This window comes from Babylonia areolata, chromosome 24 (assembly GCF_041734735.1).
Source record: "Babylonia areolata isolate BAREFJ2019XMU chromosome 24, ASM4173473v1, whole genome shotgun sequence".
NCBI lineage: Eukaryota > Metazoa > Mollusca > Gastropoda > Neogastropoda > Buccinidae > Babylonia > Babylonia areolata.
This window is the reverse complement of record NC_134899.1, coordinates 33,109,121-33,133,442: the sequence shown is the minus strand read 5'-3', so window position 1 is coordinate 33,133,442 and position 24,322 is coordinate 33,109,121. Positions and strand designations below refer to the sequence as shown.

At 40.2% G+C, this 24,322-nt stretch overlaps 1 protein-coding gene across 2 annotated transcripts in view; it reads right to left on the bottom strand.

Moving 5' to 3' along the window:
* Nucleotides 1-4,817: 4,817 nt before the first annotated feature.
* LOC143299234 (protein Fe65 homolog) overlaps nt 4,818-24,322 on the bottom strand; it is a 50,003-nt gene continuing 30,498 nt past the window's right edge. The window contains exons 17-19 of one of the 2 annotated variants that reach the window (XM_076612437.1): nt 24,174-24,236; nt 18,477-18,636; nt 4,818-14,324 (exon numbers count right to left, since the gene is read on the bottom strand). In XM_076612437.1, coding sequence (XP_076468552.1) covers nt 18,520-18,636; nt 24,174-24,236 — 180 coding nt within the window. In that variant the 3' untranslated portion in view covers nt 4,818-14,324; nt 18,477-18,519. The remainder of the gene's footprint in view (nt 14,325-18,476; nt 18,637-24,173; nt 24,237-24,322) is intronic. The other variant, XM_076612439.1, reaches the window with a different exon arrangement.

The window sequence follows — 24,322 nt, the reverse complement described above, 5'->3', positions numbered from 1 at the left end:
ATTAACTATTTTAGTACGGTTAATCGCCATTTCTTTAAGCTCATGTCTACCTTTTAGTGTCATAGACTTTCTCACACCACCCTTTATATTCTAGTACATATTATCATAATTATATTCCGTCCAAAAGAAAGAGCTTTTTTCTTTCTCGACCCCTTTTTCCCCTTCAGTCGTGTGATATGGATTTCTTTAATGAAGGTCGTGCGCATGATGTTTGATGAAGTGGAAGTGACATGTATTGTGTAGCTCCAGTGTCTTTTCTTACTCCCTCCCCACAGAAGAATAGAACTGGCATTTTTTGTTTGTTGTTTTTTGTTGTGTTTTTTTTCTAATTCTACAACCAATTTTGTGTGATGACAAAGAAAGTTGGTTTTTTCTTGTTTTGTTTATTAAGCGATGAATCTTCCCAAAATGTATTAGATACAAATTTAATCCAGTCTCCTGACTATTGCTTGCAGTGAATCTTGGCTTCTGGGGATTGATTGTCAGGCAAGTAATTCACAGGATTTGCAGAGATGGCACTGATACTGCATGGCAGTTTTTTGTTGTTGTTTTTTTTTTTCTTTCTTTTTCTTTGATTCGTTTGTTGACCACACACGGCCACCACCATTGATTACAACTGGCCAGATTCATCGTTTTCTGCTTTTGTTGTTGTTTTGGGTTTTTTTTGTTATCTTTTTGTTTTGTTTTCTTGTTATTGTTTTTTTGGGGGGTGAGAAGGGGGGGCTATGATAGCTTTAGGATGATTCATAGGCCTGATTCGCATACTGCTGACACTACACCGTTGATTAGAACTAGCAAGTTTTTTTTTGTTTTTTGTTTTTTTCTCTCTCCCCCTCTCTGGTACGGACCGAGGGTTAGGGTAGTTTTGGTACTTATGAGGATGGACGTTGATTCACACTTAGCACGATGCCACGGATTAAAACGGCAAGGTTTTCTCTTCTTTTTCTTTCTTCCATCTCCATCCTTTTTCAGGGGTATCTTTTTTTTTTTTCCTTTTTTTTTATATATATATATATATATATTTTAGGGGTCCTGGAGGTGACGGGATGGTTTATAATGATTCACGTTGATTCACATGATGCTGTGGTGTGCATAGTCCTTGTAGCGGGTGATTTCACGTGTGTGTGTGTGTGTTTTGTTGTTTGTTTGTTTTGGGGGTGTTTTTTTTTCTTTTCTTTTTTTTCTTTTTTGTTTCAACAAAAGTCCTACTTAAAAACAACTTTTAAATTATTTTCTCCTTTTTTGAATGCCCTTTGGTTAAAGGTTGCACACAGTTGAGACGTTGTTTTCTTGTGCACGGTGTTTGCTCTTTCGAGTTGACCCATGCAAGTGTCAAGTTTCACCTCCTGGTCACGGTCTCTGTATTGTTGTTTGGTGGTGGTTTGTGTTCCTGTGTCTGAAATTCAGTGCCTGTGTATGGTGAAGCATCATTGAAAAGTTACAATTAATATGTGTATAAATGACGTGCATTCTCTCTTTCCCTCCTGCTCTCTCTCTCTCGTGTATGTGTGTGTACGTGTACACACACACACACACACACACACACAATCTGAGTCACATAATCTCTTGAAAAAAAAAAAAAGAAAGAAAGGAGAAAGAAAGAAAAGTCAACGATGATCATTTCGTGGATATTTACTTACAGTGCACCAATGTTCAATCCAAGAACCTTAATCTCTTTTCGCACTGCTCTGCTACTTACAAGTAACATCCAATAGAACTAAGATATTTCCCTCTTCCCATGTCATCCTCAGCCAAGGGGGGAAAACTGCCTCCCCTAATCAAGTATTATCATTCTGACGGTGTCACTAGGTGTGTGGCCCTTGCTGTTACTGTGGCGTTTTGATTTTGATTTTTTTTTTTAGAAGGTTTCTTTTTCTTCTTTTTTTTTAACCGGGGCTGTTCAGTTCATCAGAGCTTTTCATCCACGCCTGGATGCCCCAGCCTCTTTTCTCTGTAGTGTCACAACAGAAGTAAATGACTGCTTCGCCAGGGAATTGTTTCATCATGGAAGGGGAAGGGCGGAAGCATCTGTGTTGTATGGATATTTAGTTACTGCACAATAACACGTCCATGTGGTGTGTGTGTGTGTGTGTGTATCAAACTCAAGTGCTGTTGCATATAATTCATGATTGTGTAGTTCCTGTGTACATATGAGTGTGTGCGCTTTCATGTTCACATTATTTTCACGTATGTCCAAGGTGTACTGGCGTACGAGTGGACGTAATACATGTCTGTGCGCTTGTGTGTGCGACCATGCGTTTGTATGCGTTCGTTTACTCGTGAAAAATGTCTTATCATCCTTACCTTGTGGAATCACTATCACAACTGGTCACAGCCGCAATGCTTTTTTCAGTGTATGTTGACTCTTGATCATGCGCATTTGTAGTGTGTGTGTGCGTGTGTGTGCGTGTGTGTGTGTGTGCGTGTGTGTGCGTGTGTGTGTGTGTGCGTGCGTGCGTGTGCGTGTGTGTGTGTGTGCGTGCGTGTGTGTATTTGATGTGATGTGTTCTTACAATGTACAAGGTGCAATGGCTGTTCATGTATGTGGAGAGGTATTCTAAAATTGGCTTGGCTTGTGAACACGCACGCAAACACAGGGAAGAATGCCATCGTGTGTTAAGCAAAGGTCGAGTTTATGGAAATGCGTTTCACAGTTAAAGATTAAAAATATTCAAGCATCAAAATTACCAAAAATCTGGTGTTTGGACCATTTTTTTTTTTGTATGTGTTGAATTGTACAGAAGTGTTACTGTGTGTTGAAAAAACATCTCTCCTTATCCACCTCTTTGTCTTCCTCGGCATCTCCCCCCCCCCCCCCCCCCCCCCCCACCCCCATTCTCTCTCTCGCACACGCCCATGTTTATTTTGGTGTGTGTGTGTGTGTGATGTTGCCGGCTGTCAGATGTGTATTTCAATGCATGATACATGTATATTTTTACATTCACTTTTCTGAACTGGCTGAACAAATGTTTGTGCATGTGCATGCGACACCCTGGAATAAATGTCTGTTGAGTTGAGCACGGCGTTGTTAATTCACTGGCATGGTTTGTTACACACGCATTCTGTGTGTGTGTGTGTGCTTCTGGAAATAATGTGTGTTGGCACATGTGTGTGTTTGTATGTGTGTGTGTGCTTCAGGAAATGTGTGTACGCACGTGAGTGTGAGTGTGTTTATGTGTATGTGTGCGTGTGTTTGTGAGGAGAGAGAGAGAAAAAAAAAATCCATGCAACATCTGCAAACACGAGTTGGTTACTCATATCAGCTTCCCATTATCAGGTAAGTATGAAATTTCGTGGTTGAGGTGGTTTGAGGATCGTAGTGAAGACAGTGGTGTGAGAGGGATCCCGCTTGAACCTTCTAAAAAAAAAAAAAAAAATCAAAAAAAAATCAAGGTAAAACAAAGGTATGTATCATATATACGTAAACTCATGCATACGTGTACATGTATTCCAAATCATGTGTACAGTGACCAGATATGTTATAAATAGTAAATCTACGAATGTTGGTGTTGCTTTGTCTTTTGAATACTGTGTTTTATTTCCTTCACTGTACCAAGTGTTTGCAACTGGATTCAGTGAAGAGAGTTTCACATCATCAGCACCATTCCTGCATTATCCTACTGCTTTAAATATCTTTTATCAATCCAGTACGCAGGTCTTCCTCATTGGTGGCTTTCTGAGCCAGAGAGTTTAAAGAGAGAATGGAGTTAGATATACACTAAGGTCCTATCCTCCACATTTTGCTGTCAAAGTACCCATCTCCAAGCTTCATTGTGTTTGGAATTTTACTGAACTAATGCACACTGCCTTAAATTTTGGGACAGGAAGTACAGGTTCCTGGTTTTTGTTCGTTCCTGTTAGTAATTCAATTCTTTTTGATTTTTTTTTCTTTCTATTCAACAGTCATATATTTTGGTGTCGCTTGCAACAATTTGAGACATTTTTTTTAATATTATGTAAAGCTTTTGTTTTCCTCTTAACAGTGATCATATATGTTGCTGTCGTTTGCAACAATTTGAGACATTTTTTTTTATATTATGTAAATCTTTTGTTTTCTTCTTAACAGTGAAGAAGATAATGTCAAGTATTCCTGCCTTGAGGAACAGTTACAACTCGTTCTCTAGGTGTCTCCCTGCTGTGATGTTGCCAACGTCCTGCTCTGTCCTTCAGCCTCGGTACTACTGCCCTGGGCGGTGGTCTGTCAGGATCTGTTGCTCTTCACCGCCACCTCCGTCCTCACCGCCATGGCGACCACAGGTCATCACCATCACCGTCACAGAGCTTCCCACATGACAAAACCCATCCAGACACTTCAAGGACCGATTTCATCACATGCGCACGAACACACACACACACGGTATATTTTCTCAAAAGATTAACAATACTATTGGTTGTTCAATACATAGAGAATACAACCTTCATTAAAAAAAAAAAAAAAAAAAAAAAAGTTTTCCTTTCAGTATCGATAAAAGTTGATTGGCAGGATACAATCTACCATTTATAGAAGATCATGTAATCGCCCCAAACTGTAGTTCTGTTTATTAGTCATGCCACCTCTAAACCGTTCACAGTCACCATCTTTTGTTGGTATGGTCCACCCCATAGTTTGATTGTTTCTTCCTGAACATTCTGCTGCCAAATACTGTTCCTGTGTGTTCACAATTAAGCTGCTAAACTCGGTGGATCAGATGACCAAGCTGATGATCAAGAAAACGGGATTGTATTCACTTTAACAAACATGATTCTGTTGGCTTCTGTGAGGAAACTATATCGGAAGGTGTCCCCTGACCACACACAGACCAGAACCCATTCATTGATGCAGTAAGATGCTTTATTGGTGTGTTCACAGCAAATGATGTCTGAACAAAATCCACACAATACTGAAGCTGGGGAGAAAAATAAAGGGGCAAAATATTCATTTTACTACTTATAAATACAAATTACAATGAAAACTTTGTTAATCCATATATGGCTCTGTTTTTGTTAATCTGAATATGTATGCATGTGTACATAAATGCTTGTGCACGTTTGTGCACCCGAGTTGGAAGCGTTGTTGCATGGTGGGCTGAACATGTGTAGTACGTCTCATGCAACTGTGTGTGTGTGTGTGTAAGCAGTTGATTTTGCATATCTTTTTCGTGATACAGGATTAAGAAATTTCAAAGATCTTTCATAGAAAAAAAAAAAAATCATGTTTCTCCACATGAAATACGAATATTGTGAAAATATATTCATTAGCATGCACAGATGCCACTGCCTGCATATCTGTCTCTACTGACTTAAAATGTTTACATAAAGATCGTTCATGAAAACACTAATCCAGATCCAGAACTTCACAGAAGATAATGAAAAAAAGTGCTGGGATGGCTGAATTTTTACCTATCTACAATTGAAGCAAAGCGATTGCTTTGCAAAACTCACTCACTGGGTGTGACAAGAGCTACTGAGATACATGGTTTAGTCACTGATGGACACCAAACAAAAACTGAAGCCCAAACAAGCCTTAAAAGAATTATTTCATCAGTTGTGCACAATCACTTATGCTTCCCTTCCCTACTCTGCCCCCTTCAAGAAAAGTAACTTCCTATATTCAAGCAAAGTGATTTATGACCCAAACTATTTGATGATAAAAATGCAATATCTGGGTCTGGAATAGAACAGCAAGTGCCAAGCTATGTACCGGAGGCAAGAAAATCTTCTTCGCTTACGAAAGCCAGAAAGCAACATCTTTGTCAGTGTCTGTTGAACACCATGTGAACTGTATACATGTACCTAGCAGCTATTATTAGCACACATGGAAAAAGCATGCTCTGCTTATTTTAATAAGCATACCACTAACATAAAAACGGTTCACTATTGGCCTGTGTTTCACTGTGTCAGGATCAGAGTCCTGTTAACAACTCCCAACATGTAGTGACAAACTACAGGCTTCTAACCCCAGCAGGCCTGAGAAGAAGAAAAAAAAAACCCCACCTGGTCTGGCAATTTTCTTTCACAAGAACTCCATACTATTATTATTATGCTACCCACACCCCTACCTGCACATTGATGTTGGTATTGCTGTACAAGGATAGAAACTTATACATCCTGGGGTGTTATCTTTTTTTTCTTGTCCAAGTTAACACACTGCAGTAATCCCGTAACACTTCCAATCGCCTCTCTTTTTTCAGTCCTCTGTACAGTTCTGACCTAAATACCTATCTTTTCTGTAGACCCAGCTGAAAAAACAACAACAAAGGAATACAGAATAAATAGAATCCTGCACCAAGACCATGATTTTTTTTCAATGAAAGTCAACTCAACAATCTACGACACACACGGAATGTGTGACACTGTTAAATTAGCACCATGACAAATGAAGATTCTTTTGATCAACAAATGGCAACAAAGAAAAAAAACCAGATCTCTCTACCAGTCACTACCCTGTGCTCATATTGGAGTTTGGTTAAAACGATGAGAAAACTGACAACACCCAGCATGAAAACAACACAACAACTCAATGACTAAATAATATTACGGACTGGATTTATGATTGTATACACCTCACCCCTCGTATTTGACTTCAAACTAAAATGTATCCAAACCGTTCTTTACAGCTCACAACATAAGTGATCACTGAACAATAAAACTGAGGCTGACACAATGATCCATCCCCTTCCTGCTTTTTCTCAACAAATCAACCCCCCACAAAACTTTTATGCGTAGCTACGGTCAAGATGCGAAGAAAACCAATTATGATCACAACCCTGGAGTTTAAATCTGTGACGGATACACAAGTACGCTGTATACCAATGTGGAAATTGATAAGAGTTTCCTTCCATTTAAAAACTTTGGGTCATCAAATTCGAGTTGCAACATGGTGAAAGAAAAATAAATCTTCAAAGTCTGCAAACTGTTTTGTCTCTCTCTCTGCTTACACCTGACAGAATATTGGCACAAATCTCACCAACAACAAAAACAAAAGTCATTTAGGTCTTAACCATGCATGCTCTGCACACAGATAATATGACTTATTTGATCCACAGTAACCAGGGGGAAATCCACAAGAAAAGATTGGAAATGTTAAACAACAAACACTGAGCACATGTGAAACAATTGAAAGATGGCGGAAGGAACCAGACAACAGAACAACTAAGAGAAATAGGATAAGAAACCAGAAAGCACTGGAACCAAAAGGCAAATGACAAGAACCACCGAGTCGATACAGAACAATGAAAATTGAAAGAAGAACACAGGCATGAATAAACCACAAAATCTAAAGACCAAAATAATGAAAGAAACAGAAGCAAGAGTGGATCAAAAAATGAGCCCTATGAAATTATTCCACATCCGTAAACAGCTGAACAGACAGGTAGGTCTGCATACTTAACTATGGTGTACCACATATTTTTCAACAACTGTGGGCTTCAGCTCCAACAAATCAACAAACGCCCCAAAGTGCATGGTCTGTATAACTGCTGTTCAACAAAAGAACATACTGAATCTGTAAGACATCCTCTGGACCTGCACAGATTTACTTCACTCAACTTCTCATACAATGTCCTATCATGTCTAAATACAATCACATAGGTAACAAAGTGCCATCATCACAACAAGGGGGAACAAAACAAAAATACACACACACAAAAACAACACAAAAGCAAATTTAGAAACAAATCACAAGCAGAATACTTCCATATCCAAAATGATTAAAACTAAACAATTATTGCATTCCTTTCAAACGTTATTCCTCCTCTCTCGCTCCATGAAGACCATTGTCAGACAACAGTGGCTGCAAACAACTAGGCAGCATGAAACCTAAATGATCACACACACTGCCAGACACTTGACTGACCCAGTTTTGATATTCACAAATTCTGTCCCACATGCACTCACCAGTATCATTTTCATCACAACCTAAAATAAATCCTTTTATTGTACAAAAAGGGGTGGAGTTGCAATAATTATATATATATATATATATATATTTAAAGTATGATTTAAAAAAAAAAGAAGAAAAAATCACACTATGCACTGCAGTGAATATTCTTTTGCATCAAAACCGATACCCTGTCTTGGGATTAAAACAAAAAGTGTAAAGAATCAAGTATATGCCAACAAAAAAAACAAAAAACCAACCAAATTTCCCCTGTCCCTCAAAAAAAAAAAAAAAAAAAAAAAAAAAAAAAGGAAAAAAATTGTTATTTCATCAATTTTCAAACATCACCCTATTCTCGTCAATCAACAAGTCAGTATGTACCAAGCATGTATCGTTTATCATACATTTTCCCCTGCACTGCATTTCATTCATTCCACACATCCTATTCCCTCTCTCACATCTAATTCAGATCTCTCACCCCTTCATCTTTCCATTCTCTTCCCTGGAATCCTGTTCTTTACCACATAAAACCACCTTCATACTATCAATGATCAGATTCTGTTTTCTCAAAAAATCTGCCAACCAGCCATCCTTTCTTCAAAACAAAATCATGGTAAACTCACCGTGATAACTCCATGATGAACAATTATAGATATATTATGTGAACACGTATACACACAACACCAATGCTATGTACACACACATAATTATGTGACCATTAAAAGCATGCTTAATGCCGCTGAGTACACAACAGATATGATTGGAAATCAGTAGCAGCACATCACATTGTCCGAAGTGGAATGGTATTTCCAAAACCAGTTCACTTAATTACATGAACAGCATCCACACTTTCAAGTGCAACAGAACCCAATGGCAGTGCAGTAGTAAGAACCGACTGAACAGCACACAAAAAAAACCAAATGCTCACAGTGATTCTGGATGCACACACAACTGCAAAAATAGAATAAAATAAAAGGTAAAAGCTGAAGAAGAGGTACACAAAACCACCATGAACTGGTGGGAAATGTCCAATTCAATATTAATATCAAACTGGCTGACTTTTCAAATATGGAGAGCTTAATGCAACAAACTTCCAGGAATACATCTAAATTCCTTGGCAAATTGTGACCTTGAATTATCAAATACAACAATAAAACATAACAGCATTGACGCAGTGATACTCAACGACCATGTAACTACAACAGAATGTGCAAATACTCTCAAGAATGAACACAAGACTAATACCTGGGTGCTGTTGAATATCACAAATGGTGTGTCAACCTTGAATGAAAGTAAAAATGAAAACAAATCATTTTACTAAATGTAAATTATACAACCACAACAGCTTCCATGACATTCTAAATGAGGAATCTAGTATAAAACATTCTAAATGAGGAATCTAGTATAAAACAAAACTATTTAAATAGCTGGCTTCATGAAATCACCTACTGACTAAAATAATATACTGCTTCAGTTGCTTTCTTCACAAGTACACAAGTTCTTGTCCACTACTAAACACTGTACCCTCCATTAATTCTCTGGCATTCTATCTGAGTGAACTGTAATCAAATTTTTTCCCCTGATTTGTATAATCACTGCTCAAAGGTGTCGGCAAATTCAAAAGGTTCAGTGTTTTTGCTTTCACAACTATCACAAAAATAAAAAGAAATATGTCATGGTACTGAATGAACAAAGCATAAAAGGAGAAATTTCAATACTCCATTGTCTTGCTGACTACAATGTCAATGTTTCGAATCCTTTCATGAGAAAATAAGAGAAGAAAACAAGAAATCATACCGAGTAACACATCACAAAAACAGATAAAGCAAACAAACAATGAATGTTTAAACAAAGGGAATAAAATTTAGGAATGGGCAGCTGAGAATAAAACTTTGCAGGTCACCGACTAATCAGTTAACAAAAACAACTTTACTTCAAACACATCAGTTTGTGCCAGTGACAAAGCTAAGTAAGCTAGTAATATGTACAGCCGTTTCTTTAAAAGGCTCCAAACAGCTTTATATGAGCACAAGACAAACATCTGAAATAAAACAATTCATGACAAATTGACAACATCTTATTTTTGATTAAAAAGCAACAAAATAACAAAGTGGCAAGCTTGATTCAACAAAGGTGTCCAAAGTGCCCAAACTTAGTGACACTGAGCAAAATGTGTGTGTAACAGATGGACTTCACTTGTGCATCAATTAATTCCCCATGAAATACCTCCAAGTCTTTTCACAACAGATGATTTCACATTCTGTCACAACTGTAGGCTGTTTTCTCTGTTGTACACTTGAAAACCCACAAATCTGCTGAAGCTTTGCATACATCTTGTTTTGTTCACTGGGCAGCCTTTTAAAAATCTCCCATTATCACTCTTGACGTTTCAGTTCCATCTACTCCAGTGTTGATTCATGTGTTTTGACATCAACTCACCCCAACCATTTCGATCAGGGAAAGATCTGTCTAAACTTACTCAGAATGCAATTCTACATCATCAGTTCAGGATGTGTTTGATGCCATTTCAATTGAAACACCATAAAATTGCTAATTATGTGTATGATGTCAGCTGAAATAAACGGTCTATGCAGTTCAGTTTCTTTCTGTCAACATCTTATAGTTCCAGTCCACATCATCTAATCTGCTGATAACATGCCTCATTCAAGTTGTGATGAATGCATTCTGAGAACAAACTGTATCACTGCAATGGATGGCAGGAGACAGTGACGATCACAGCAACAGCGCAGCAAGTACAGATGTGCATCACATCTGACAGCAAACAGAACTCACTGCATTAACAAGCACGACCATCAAAATCAACAGTGTGTGAGTGCATTATCAAGCACGTGCATGCGTGCATGAACAAAGTTTTGTAACTCTCTCTGTGTGCATGAATGTGTTTGCCTGTGAATGTGGAGTACAGAAAAATGCTAGCAGAAAAGTTTGTCAACCTGTTACAAAGACATAAAACAGAAAAGCACTTATGTTCATGTCCAAACAACAGATTACTATTTCAGCCCGAGACAGACAGCGAGACACAGTGGATCACGCAGACGCTTTCTGAGCGCCTGCTGGTTTTCAACCACTTTGTCTTTACACACACAACCAGGTGCAACACCACATCAAATATCTGGCACGTGGGAAGAACCAGGAAACCAGAACATTTCACTTCATCACTCATACTACCCATCTCCAGATCATCCAGTCTGGTCTCAACCCCCTTTCAATCACTGTTTTTGCTCCCAGCAAATCAGGCAGTCTGTACTCATATAAAAACTGCAAACAAGACAAGAGCTGCTAATCTCACTGTTTAGCTTCTTTGAAACAAATCTGGCACACCTGAACTCCAGTGTAATTGCATATTAAGAAACATTACGAACTTGCCTCTCACTTTCTCCATCTGTCACTTTCTCCAGAACAAACCCGGCACACTGGAATGGAACTCTCACACAATTGCAAAATTCTTCTCCCACCTCTTCCTCTCTCCCCAAGGAACCCAGCAAGTCTCTACTCTACTTATCCAGAAATGCAGGCAAACATCCACCCTATCCCTTACTAGCAGCAACACAACACATATCTGTCTCCCCTTCAGTGCACTCCCTGTCCACCTCACACTGCCACCGAGGGGAGACCTGCTGTACAATGACTGGCCATGGAATCCATTCAGTGACTTTCACCCTCCTCCTCTGCCACAATCACATGAAGTAGCGGCAGCGGACACATATCACAGAGCAAGTCAAAACACGCCAAACATGCAAAAACACGCCAACAACCAACAAGGATGATTACTGGGACGTTTGTCCTGTCCACCAAAGTCCCCTTTCCTTCACCTCCCTGATGACCTTACACACACTGACCCCATTCATGAAACAGTTCTTTCTCAGCCCTCCTCTTTTTCCACCCACCCAAGGACTTAAAAATACTGGAAAAAAAATCCATCCACTTCTCACGATGAAATATCCCATTTTGATGACATCCAACTGCACTGACATGCATACCCATATCCGGTCGTTTTCTTTTTCTCCACATCATATTTAGCAATAATGTTTAAATAATTCTTTAAAAAATGATCAAGTTTTTCAAAGGATTTTATGATCTATTTGCTTTATTACAACATACAAGTTTCGATTTTCGAACATGATCTTAAATTCCATGCCCCCTGTCTCTGAGATAAATCCATCTTTTTTGTCTTATACAACTGCTGAAATGCAAAAGTAATCAGCAGTTTACACAAGTCGTTATAGACTTTGAAATGCAACTGGAAGCTTAAGGGTCAGTGTTTAATAACCTACGAGGTGTGGTTTCCATTGGAAAACAGACAAATGCCTGGCCTTTGAATAAACATGCTCATCAGGCCTTGGAAAAACAAGATCCATTTTAGCACAGCTTGCGATGTATTCTCTACTTCAAGGGGAACAAGAGATATTCTAATACAACTTCCGATGTGTTCTTTTATTCTAAAAATCAAAAGCAACCTGACCAGGCATTTTCTTTTCCTACAATTATTTCATAACATCGTCATGTGTCAGTGGACCACTCTGCGCCCCAAAGGAGGTTGTGTGAACCAAGCAAGAGCTGCTGACTGACTTTCCTCCAGTTTCAATTTCAAGGTGTAGAGCATGTGGACTGATCCATTCATGCTGCACCACATCTGCTGTAAAAATGAAAAAAAGTTTTATAAAAAGCAGCAGACACCTGACCTTGGCATAAGCCCAACTCGCTGATCAGGCCACCAGTCACAGTGCTCAAGGACTGGTTGTACTGTTTCCGCAACACTCACAAGACACAAACACCTGCAAAGCTGGCGACAAGTCAAAATAATCAAGCTGCAAACATCTAAAACAGCTGATGGAACACTGCGCTGTGATCCATCAAGTAGCAACAATGTACAAGCGGCAAACACACTACATCACCGTGAATACCACAGCGTTAATGGCAAAAACAGCGACTGAAATGCAGAAAAGATATTTTATAAATAAGCAAGACAAGCATCGTCCCCAATCACCAGTATGAGTGATGGGACACTGTACAAAATTGCTTCTTCAAACATCACTAAAACTTGTATTAAATACACGAAAGTCACAAATGCTGTACAAGTGTATATAAAAAGTTCCAGTTTATGGGTGACAACATTTTTTCAAACTTTCCAAATCCCACACGAAAGTAACCCAAATCAGTCAAATACATGTTTGTGTTGATCAGTCTAAAATCAGTACTGACACTTTCCTTTCAGATCCATGAAAGAGGAAAGAATTTTTTTTTTAAACCAAAAACCGTGAAATAGTGAACTGAACACATTCATTCAAAACATTCTGTAGAAAGCTTTCAACACAACAGTCCTTGTTCACAATATTTTCAGTTAAATCAGTTCAGAAACCGTCATCAATTTTGAAGGCAAAAAATTTGGGATTTTAAATGGTCTTATATGCTTCGTATTTAAATCAAATGCTTTAAAAAAATATATGGACAATGCAAACATGTTTCATAAAAGTCATTCATACACTACTACATGCAATCTTTACCAATTCACCTTACAGAAAAGGAAATAAAGTTATAGAGGTTTTTTTTTTCCTCCTCCAGTCTCCTTAACTTATTTAAAAATCAGTCTTTTCTGGTCAATCATGAAACAGAAGTACTCAGATATGGTAAAAATTTTTCCTGATCTGACTATCCTAGAATTTGTCATTTTGCACACTATCCTTGATCCCACTCATTACTCCAAGGCACTCTACTATAACCTTCACTATGCCACCTGTCAACTGGAGTAATAACCAAAATGGGGGTGTGGGGAATGATAGAGGAAATAGACTATTTCAATGAGCACTAATGTTAAAAGACAATTTTTTTAAAGCAAGAAAGATTCACAAATGGTGAGATTCAAAACTCTCTACTTCCTACAATTTGTGAGACTGACAGTGACAAAAAAAAAGAAAAAGAAAAAAAAATCGCTGACTGCGAGATTCACAAACTCTATACTCCCCAAGGATCGTGGGCTCATGTTCGACACCAAAATCAGAGACATCATCCTACCCTTCAATTCTGGTCTCAGAATCATTGATAATAAAGACAATTTAAAAGAACACAACATCGAATGACTATACTCATCATTAGCATTGCTCTAACTCCACTCTCTTCACTGGAATGTGTCCAGAGAGAGAGACAAAAAAACAAACAAAAATCACCAAAAAAACAAAACCAAAAAAAACCCACAAAAAAAACGTTCAACCAATTCTCACTGACTATCACGTCACCTGTCCCATTCACAACTGCTGACGCCCCATTCTGCTGATCCCGAAGGGTGGTAGAGGAGGGGGGGAGATAGAGGAGGAGAGGGGGGCTGGCAGATGGGAAGAGGAAGGGGGAGAGGGAAGGGGGAAGAGTTGGGGAGTTATTTTGGGGACACCAGCTGAGTGACAGAGCCCCACACACACCGCACGCTCTTCTTCAGCCTCTGACTCAGCCTCTGCACACACAGTAGGAGCAAAATATCAAATCTCTCTACATACATATGTGTGTGTGTGTGTGTGTGTGTGTGTACACATAAAAAAAAATATATATACATATATATAAATAAACAAAAATATAAATATATATATTCTATGCACTAAAAGATAAGGCTACTATGAGGGAGGTGTTCTTTACAAAAAAAATTTTTTTTTTTTTTTTTTGGATGCATTGCATACAGTAATTCCTTAAATGTCAATGTATCTAGGTACTGGAACAAATGGACAGTGTTTTTTTAGGGGACATGTTTGTTTACTGTTTAGCACTAACATTCATGCTGACTTTACATTAAAAAAAAAAAATTAGTCCAGTTTTGCTGATCCAGCTAAAAAAAAAAAAAAAAGCAGACAGGCTTTGAGATTTTTATGCTGCATGCACAAGACAGAACATTCCTAACAACAAGTTTCGCTACGTTTTCAAAGTGGTTGTAAGTATTCTCTCAGCCCTACTCCTTCCTGTATCATCCACACTGATGTCTTTCCTCTTGGCATTCCCATGTTTACTGTTTCTCTGCATTGTGTCATGGTTTCTGTACTGACAACATGACCAATATGTGTGTGTCTCCGGCAATGGTTGAAACTGGAATTGGGCGACGGGCGCAATAGCCGAGTGGTTACAGCGTTGGACTTTCAATCTGAGGGTCCCGGGTTCGAATCATGGTGACGGCGCCTGGTGGGTAAAGGGTGGAGATTTTTACGACCTCCCAGGTCAACATATGTGCAGACCTGCTAGTGCCTGATCCCCCTTCGTGTGTAAATGCATGCAGAAGATCAAATGCGCACGTTAAAAATCCTGTAATCCATGTCAGCATTCGGTGGGTTATGGAAGCAAGAACATACCCAGCATGCACACCCCCAAAAGCGGAGTATGGCTGCCTACATGGCGGGTAAAAACGGTCATGCACGTAAAAGCCCACTCGTATACATGCGAGTGAACGTGGGAGTTGCAGCCCATGAACGCAGAAGAAGAAGAAGGAGGAATTGGGCCTTGCAGGCTGGATATTATGGTAATGTATTAACACCCATTCTCATGTTAAAACAGACTCCCACTTTTCATGGACAAATCGCACATGAACAACAACAGAGGGAAGAAAGAAAAGGTAAAAGTCTTCAAAATATAGACAATCTAATGAGAAAGAAAAATATATATAACAAGAAAAGAATGAAAATCATGGAAAGACAGCAAGAAAAATAATTATTAAAAAAGAGATGAAAGAGAGTGGTCAGAAAGAAGTTATTTAATCAGTTTATTGGCATATTTATTTACAGTACTATTACAGTTTGTTAATCAGTTTATTAACATATTCATCTATGGTATCATTATAGTTTGTTAATCAGTCTATTAACATATTCATTATAGTATCATCACACTTACGTTTACTTAACTAAAGAAAGCACTAGTCATTCCTCAAATGATATAACAACAACAAAGAAGAACAATACCGTCAGCAGGAAAGCTATTTCATCTTACAACGAACACAATACCTTTCTGGATATACCACTTCAGCAAGCTATCTTCACACCACAGAGGAAACAAAATGTTCATCACTAAGGCACTGCACTGAACTCAAACCGGCACCATCAAATCAAACTTGCAACTGCATACACAGAAAAGCAGTTCACAGCAAGCAAACAGCACACAGAACCCAGGTCACAAACATCTCGGTACAAAGACAGCACAACAGTAGCAAACCAATCAACATTCCACAAATGCTGAGATATGTTCAAGTAAAAAACTACGGGCAAGGATAAAACAACAACAGATTTCCAGTGCAGGGAAAAAAATGATGAATGTGAAAGATTTCTAAGGGCATTTATAGCGCTTTAAAGGTTTTGTTTTTTTTATGTAACCAAAACACAACTACTTAATTTCATTACCAATAAGCAAACTTTGAAGCAGAGACAACTCTTAAATAACACACTAAAATGATAAGTACATTTGCCATTTTCAATAACACCTAACAAAATGATCTGCTCTTGCATCCCCTCCCCCTTCCATGTAAACTTTCCTGACGCTCAATTCATCACTCTCTCATACAGCTAAAAAAATTTTTTTTTTAAGTCAGTGTAAACAAGATGGAACTAACCCCATAAACATTATTTTCAGTTTCAATCAGTTAAAGAAAACACCAAACTCATGCACCCACAAAAAAGCAAACAAATAATATATTTTTCAAGGAGGTGGAAGCTGGCTAGAAAGTATTGCTATTTTGCCATAGTTCTGAGAGATAGCCAAAAGCAAATGCAACTGATAAACACACACACACACTCAGCACACACACACACCACCACCAACACTGCCACAAACTGACAGCAGTTATGTGAACTGTCCAATATACAGAACTTAAAACAAACATAAAACAAAACAGAACATAAAACAAAACAAAAAAAAATCTCCAAGATACCGGACACATGAAGAGAGTTATACAATTTCAACACAAATTATGACGGCAACAGATGACTGCTATTATTTTCACAGAAAAGAAATAACTCAAGGCATGAAATGATGCTGAACAAAGACCTTGACAGTTATGATGGGAAACTTGGAAACATCAAGAACTTCCCTAATTGGAAACTGCTTGGTTAAGACTTGTGAAAGAGGGTATTTCATGTCACTGTCACACCTCGTATACCCCGGACCACCACCCTCCTACTGCTCGTCTAAAACAGAAAATCATCGATCCTCATCATAAATTCACCCACACACATCCACTCTGGGATTTGTTGAATAGCAATCCAAATCTGGACAGTGAAAAGGGAGATGCCATAATTGGCATAACCTGCGTGTGGTGGTAACTCCAATGAAAAGATGTACTTTCACAGGTTCAATTCCCACATGCACAACAGCGGACATCAGATCACAACTGGTCACTGTGTGAGCAGCACATGATAAAGGGCCATCTGATTTCAGACAGGTGGCTTTTTATTCCATGCTCAATATTGATAAGGTTAAGGCTGGTGATGATGGAGCTATGAAAACTTTCTCTCTTTCAGACTTCAATGTTTGTTTCTTTCTCCTAACATTTCCATGAGGTCCCAGTGAAACAAGCATCCATTGTGTTGAACAATAAATTCAACAACAACAAAAATACACACCAGTGGAACACATGATCTTCAACTGAACGGTCCCAGTCTTCCCATTTGAACTCATAATACACTAACTCTTAGCTGGTCAGGGTCAGATAGATCTTTCAGTGACAGTGGGAATGGAACACGCATTCTGCTGGTCAGCAATCTGCAACACTAACCACTGTGCCACTCCATTTTGAGAACTACTGAAGGCCAGAACCAGACCACACAAAAACACACACACATACACAGAACAGCTGCTTTACATCATTTTCCACAGGCCAAGGGAACAAGGAAGAAATACAAACATGGTTTCTTCTGTATCATTTACAGCGCATGCACTGTCTATCTCTGTAAGGCAAAACTATTGGCAGCACTATCGTCAGCCAGCAAAAGCACACAATTCATTATTAGCTGAACTTAACTCTTTCACTACCATATATCACTCTTCTTGGGTATTACATATTTCTACCACTGGCTACAGCTACCAAATCTGCAAGAGCTGGCATCTTTCGCACTTAATGTAATTTGTCTTAAAAGTCTAGATATCATAAACGTACAACCAGTTACGCAGTTGCTGTCAGTTACATTCTTACTTCCATTTGATTAAAGCTGGTGTAAACATTGTGAATAAAGACTTCTTCACACAAGGTGGAGCACGCAACAGGATCTGCATGGTTACTCCTGTAATTTGCCTCTTCCCCCCTTGCCCCCCATTACTCCGACCCCTCTCAAGATTTTCACTGTTAAATCTTCAGCTATCACTGTCATTTTTTTTCAGTATCAGATACCATAAGATATGACATCACAGTCATACAATTCCTATTTCCAGACATGACACGCCGTTTAACTGCATGAAGTACTGATGCAGCAATGTGTCATGTTAAGCTCAAGACATATGTGGCTGTGAAAGAGTTAAGGTAGATAAACCATCCTGCACCGGTCAATCAGCCATCAAAAAAAAAAAAAAAAAAAAAAAAAAATTCTAAAGCAGTTCCAGGTAGGAAAGCATCAAAATGCCTTGAAACAGGGGGACGGAATACCTGCATGCGGCCTAACCCTTGCTGTCAGATGCCAGGGTGAAGGTCACGACTTGCCGCTAGCCGTGCCGGACTGCCCCGCTTTGGCTTTGATTATTCCAAAGATGTTCTGCACACCCTGAACGCTGGCCTTGACCCCCGCCTTTAACACCGCCCCCACGCCCTGTCAGAGGGGAGCATGGGAAGGAGCGTGACAAGGGGGACAACTCATGTACCCAATGTGGTGTCGTCACTGTTTGTTAATTAATAAATTAACAAACCTGTTTCCGTTGATGGCACATTTTGTGAGCGACACACAAAGACGATGACTGCTGACTTTACTCCTACTTTCCAGAGATTCACACACACATACAAACATACGTACAGATATACATACATGTACACAAGAATACGCACACACACACACACACACACACACACACATGAGAACACACACAAACACACACATATGCATACACAGATACAGACTTCAAAGAGAAACAAATAAATATTGAACACACAACAAAAAATCATAAACTAATCAGAAATGAGAAGAAAAAAACAGTCATCAACAAAAAGCAGAAAGTCATGTAGAAAATATAAGCAAACTTGACTACATCAAAGCCCAAACTTGCTGCATGCTTTCGAGTGATCACTGAATTTCTGGGAATTAAAAAAAACATTACTTGGGCACAAGAACAAACATACTGAAGCATTCAACCCATATCAGTAATTCAACATAAATTCTGTAAAAAAAAATTTTTTTAAACCCAACAGAACTACATCAAAGAATAATTACAACAATGCTGAGAAGACAATGACATCATAAAATATGACAGTGTTCCATGTTACACATGAATAAGTGGCTTTTTTTTTTCATGTTCAATCAATAAACCAAAAAAAATCTGTAAAATTACCTTCTTTTCTCACTTCTCTTTAAAAAAAAAAAACAAAAAAAAACCCCACAACTATTTTTGCATCTTTAGACTGATGTGTGTACTACTTATACTTAACCAAAAACAAACAAAAAAAAGGGGGGGGGGGTGTCTAAATACAAAAGGCATTTTGGGCAATGAGAAACATGACCATGAAAGTAAAAACCAACAGGCTGCTATGGCACTTTTCTTCTTCTTTTTTTTAATATTCAAAATAATCATTAGGGCTGTCATTTAACAAAACAGGCATGATTAGCAAAAGCACTATCTTTACCCTTTCCATTCATTTTTTTTTTTTTTTTTTTTTTTTTTTGCATTCATAGACAGTTAGGCAGCCATACTGTTTTCAGAGATAACCGAAAGATCATGTACATTTAGTGCTGGACCTAACTTAACACCTACCGTTCCAATTCAATGAGCAGAAACGTCCATACCTTCACATGAACACATGGAACACTGCATAATATCACAGAGATTTTCAAACATCTAACAAGCTAATGCATATATAAACAACATACAAGTATTTTAGGCAGGAAAAACTAAAATACTGGTTCTGACACAGAAGAAACACTGTGCAAAAAAAAAAAAAAAAAAAAAAAAAAGCAGAGAAAGAGAGAAAAAACAGAAACAAGAGTAAGATAGAGCTATTGAGAACATGCTATGTGAAAAAAGGAGGATATATCAGCCTCTGTAAAATGTGCCTGACACTAATTTTGGACTTTGTTACTAATTTTGTGTAACAATCCTGAAGATAAATCCCTTTAAAAACCAGACATTAAAAGATTGGGTTTGAGTATTCTGAAGTAGGGATTGTGCGATTGTGTTTATGTGTGTCTGTGTCTGTGTCTTGTGTGTATGCTTGCAAGTGCTTGCACATTAATGATATATGTTCTGTGTAAGCAATAAGTGCCCACATGTATACATATTCTACCAGCTTTGACACTAATATAAGCTAAATAATTATCAGAAAACTAATACCTGCTCCTTTTTGATTAAATCAAGTAAAAATAAACTATCCTTCCCACATAGTGGCAAAAAAAAAAAAAAAGACAAAAAAAGACAACACACTAAGAGTATGTTACAAAGTAAAAAACAACAACAACCAAACAGTAGGAATAAAAAAAATAACTTAAGGTCATCAAGACACACATTCCTACCCTCACACAGCACGCACGCACACTAAAATCACACAGCATGAATGCACTTTAAATCAAAGAACAGACACACAAATTCTAGGGGAGAGAGGCAAACACAGAGACTGAGGCACATCCACTTTCATACAACACACAATGGTTTAAGTGGGAGAAGCAGACGCAGAGATTGAGGCACACCCAATCTCACACAACACGCAACACACAAGGACTAGAGGCAGACACATAGATAACAGCACACCCACTCTCACAAACAAAGGCCTGAGGGACAGAGACAGACACAGAGATAGGGGCACACCCACTCTCACACACACAACAGCCTAAGGGATAGTGACAGACACAGATAGGGTCACACCCACTCTCACACACACAACAGCCTAAGGGATAGTGACAGACACAGATAGGGTCACACCCACTCTCACACACACAACAGCCTAAGGGATAGTGACAGACACAGATAGGGTCACACCCACTCTCACACACACAACAGCCTAAGGGATAGTGACAGACACAGATAGGGTCACACCCACTCTCACACACACAACAGCCTAAGGGATGGAGACAGACACAGAGATAGGGGCACACCCACTCTCTCACACACAACAGCCTTAGGGATGGAGACAAACACAGAGATAGGGGCACACCCACTCTCTCACACACAACAGCCTAAGGGATAGAGACAGACACAGATAGGGTCACACCCACTCTCACACACACAACAGCCTAAGGGATGGAGACAGACACAGATAGGGTCACACCCACTCTCACACACACAACAGCCTAAGGGATAGAGACAGACACAGATAGGGTCACACCCACTCTCACACACACAACAGCCTAAGGGATGGAGACAGACACAGAGATAGGGGCACACCCACTCTCTCACACACAACAGCCTAAGGGATGGAGACAAACACAGAGATAGGGGCACACCCACTCTCACACACAACACACAACAGCCGAAACAATGGAGGCAGACACAGAGATGGGAGCATACCCACTCTCACACACACAACAGCCTAAGGGATGGAGACAAACACAGAGATAGGGGCACACCCACTCTCACACACAACACACAACAGCCGAAACAATGGAGGCAGACACAGAGATGGGAGCATACACACTCTCACACACACAACAGCCTAAGGGATGGAGACAAACACAGAGGTAAGGCCACACCCACTCTCTCTCTCACACACACAACAGCCTAAGGGATGGAAACAGACACAGAGATAGGGGCACACCCAATCTCACACACACAACAGCCTAAGGGATAGAGACAGACACAGAGATATGGACACACCCACTCTCACACACACAACAGCCTAAGGGATGGAGACAGACACAGAGATAGGGGCACACCCACTCTCACACACAACACACAACAGCCGAAACAATGGAGGCAGACACAGAGATAGGAGCATACACACTCTCACACACACTACAGCTTAAGGGATGGAGACAAACACAGAGGTAAGGCCACACCCACTCCCTCACACAACACACAACAGCCGAAACAATGGAGGCAGACACAGAGATAGGAGCATACCCACTCTCACACACACAACAGCCTAAGGGATGGAGACAAACACAGAGATAGGGGCACACCCACTCTCACACACAACACACAACAGCCTAAACAATGGAGGCAGACACAGAGATAGGAGCATACACACTCTCACACACACAACAGCCTAAGGGATGGAGACAAACACAGAGGTAAAGGCACACCCACTCTCTCATACAACACACAACAGCCTAAACAATGGAGGCAGACATAGAGACAGGAGCATACCCACTCTCACACACACAACAGCCTAAGGGATGGAGACAGACACAGAGATATGGACACACCCACTCTCACACACAACACACAACAGCCTAAACAATGGAGGTAGACATAGAGACAGGAGCATACCCACTCTCACACACACAACAGCCTAAGGGATGGAGACAGACACAGAGATATGGACACACCCACTCTCACACACAACACACAACAGCCTAAACAATGGAGGTAGACATAGAGACAGGAGCATACCCACTCTCACACACACAACAGCCTAAGGGATGGAGACAAACACAGAGGTAAGGCCACACCCACTCTCACACAACACACAACAGCCGAAACAATGGAGGCAGACTCAGATATAGGAGCATACCCACTCTCACACACACAACAGCCTAAGGGATGGAGACAAACACAGAGATAGGGGCACACCCACTCTCTCACACAACACACAACAGCCTAAACAATGGAGGCAGACATAGAGACAGGAGCATACCCACTCTCACACACACAACAGCCTAAGGGATGGAGACAAACACAGAGGTAAGGCCACACCCACTCTCTCACACAACACACAACAGCCTAAACAATGGAGGCAGACACAGAGATAGGAGCATACCCACTCTCACACACACAACAGCCTAAGGGATGGAGACAAACACAGAGATAGGGGCACACCCACTCTCACACACAACACACAACAGCCTAAACAATGGAGGCAGACACAGAGATAGGAGCATACACACTCTCACACACACAACAGCCTAAGGGATGGAGACAAACACAGAGATAGGGGCACACCCACTCTCTCATACAACACACAACAGCCTAAACAATGGAGGCAGACACAGAGATAGGAGCATACACACTCTCACACACACAACAGCCTAAGGGATGGAGACAAACACAGAGGTAAAGGCACACCCACTCTCTCATACAACACACAACAGCCTAAACAATGGAGGCAGACACAGAGACAGGAGCATACCCACTCTCACACACAACACACAACAGCCTAAACAATGGAGGCAGACATAGAGACAGGAGCATACCCACTCTCACACACACAACAGCCTAAGGGATGGAGACAAACACAGAGGTAAGGCCACACCCACTCTCACACAACACACAACAGCCTAAACAATGGAGGCAGACACAGAGATAGGAGCATACCCACTCTCACACACACAACAGCCTAAGGGATGGAGACAGACACAGAGATAGGGGCACACCCACTCTCACACACAACACACAACAGCCTAAACAATGGAGGCAGACACAGAGACAGGAGCATACCCACTCTCACACACACAACAGCCTAAGGGATGGAGACAAACACAGAGGTAAGGCCACACCCACTCTCTCACACAACACACAACAGCCTAAACAATGGAGGCAGACACAGAGATAGGGGCACACCCACTCTCTCACACAACACACAACAGCCTAAACAATGGAGGCAGACACAGAGACAGGAGCATACCCACTCTCACACACACAACAGCCTAAGGGATGGAGACAAACACAGAGGTAAGGCCACACCCACTCTCACACACAACACACAACAGCCTAAACAATGGAGGCAGACACAGAGATAGGGGCACACCCACTCTCTCACACAACACACAACAGCCTGAACAATGGAGGCAGACACAGAGACAGGAGCATACACACTCTCACACACACAACAGATAAAGGGATAGAGGCAGACACAGAGACAGGGGCACACCCACTCTCACACAACACAAAAACACCTACGGTGGAGGGCCAGACGCAGAGACTGGGGCACACCCACTCTCACACAACACAAAAGCACAGACGCAGATGCAGAAACCACCAGACCCACCTTCCCGTTTTGGGCGGACCGTGGTGTCTGCGGGTGAGCGTCCAGACACTTCTGGTAGCGTAGCTGATAAACCAAGCAGTCAGTGCACAGATCAACAGAGAAATCTACCCACAGGCACATCTGTCTGGTTTTCCCTAACATGTGCATCA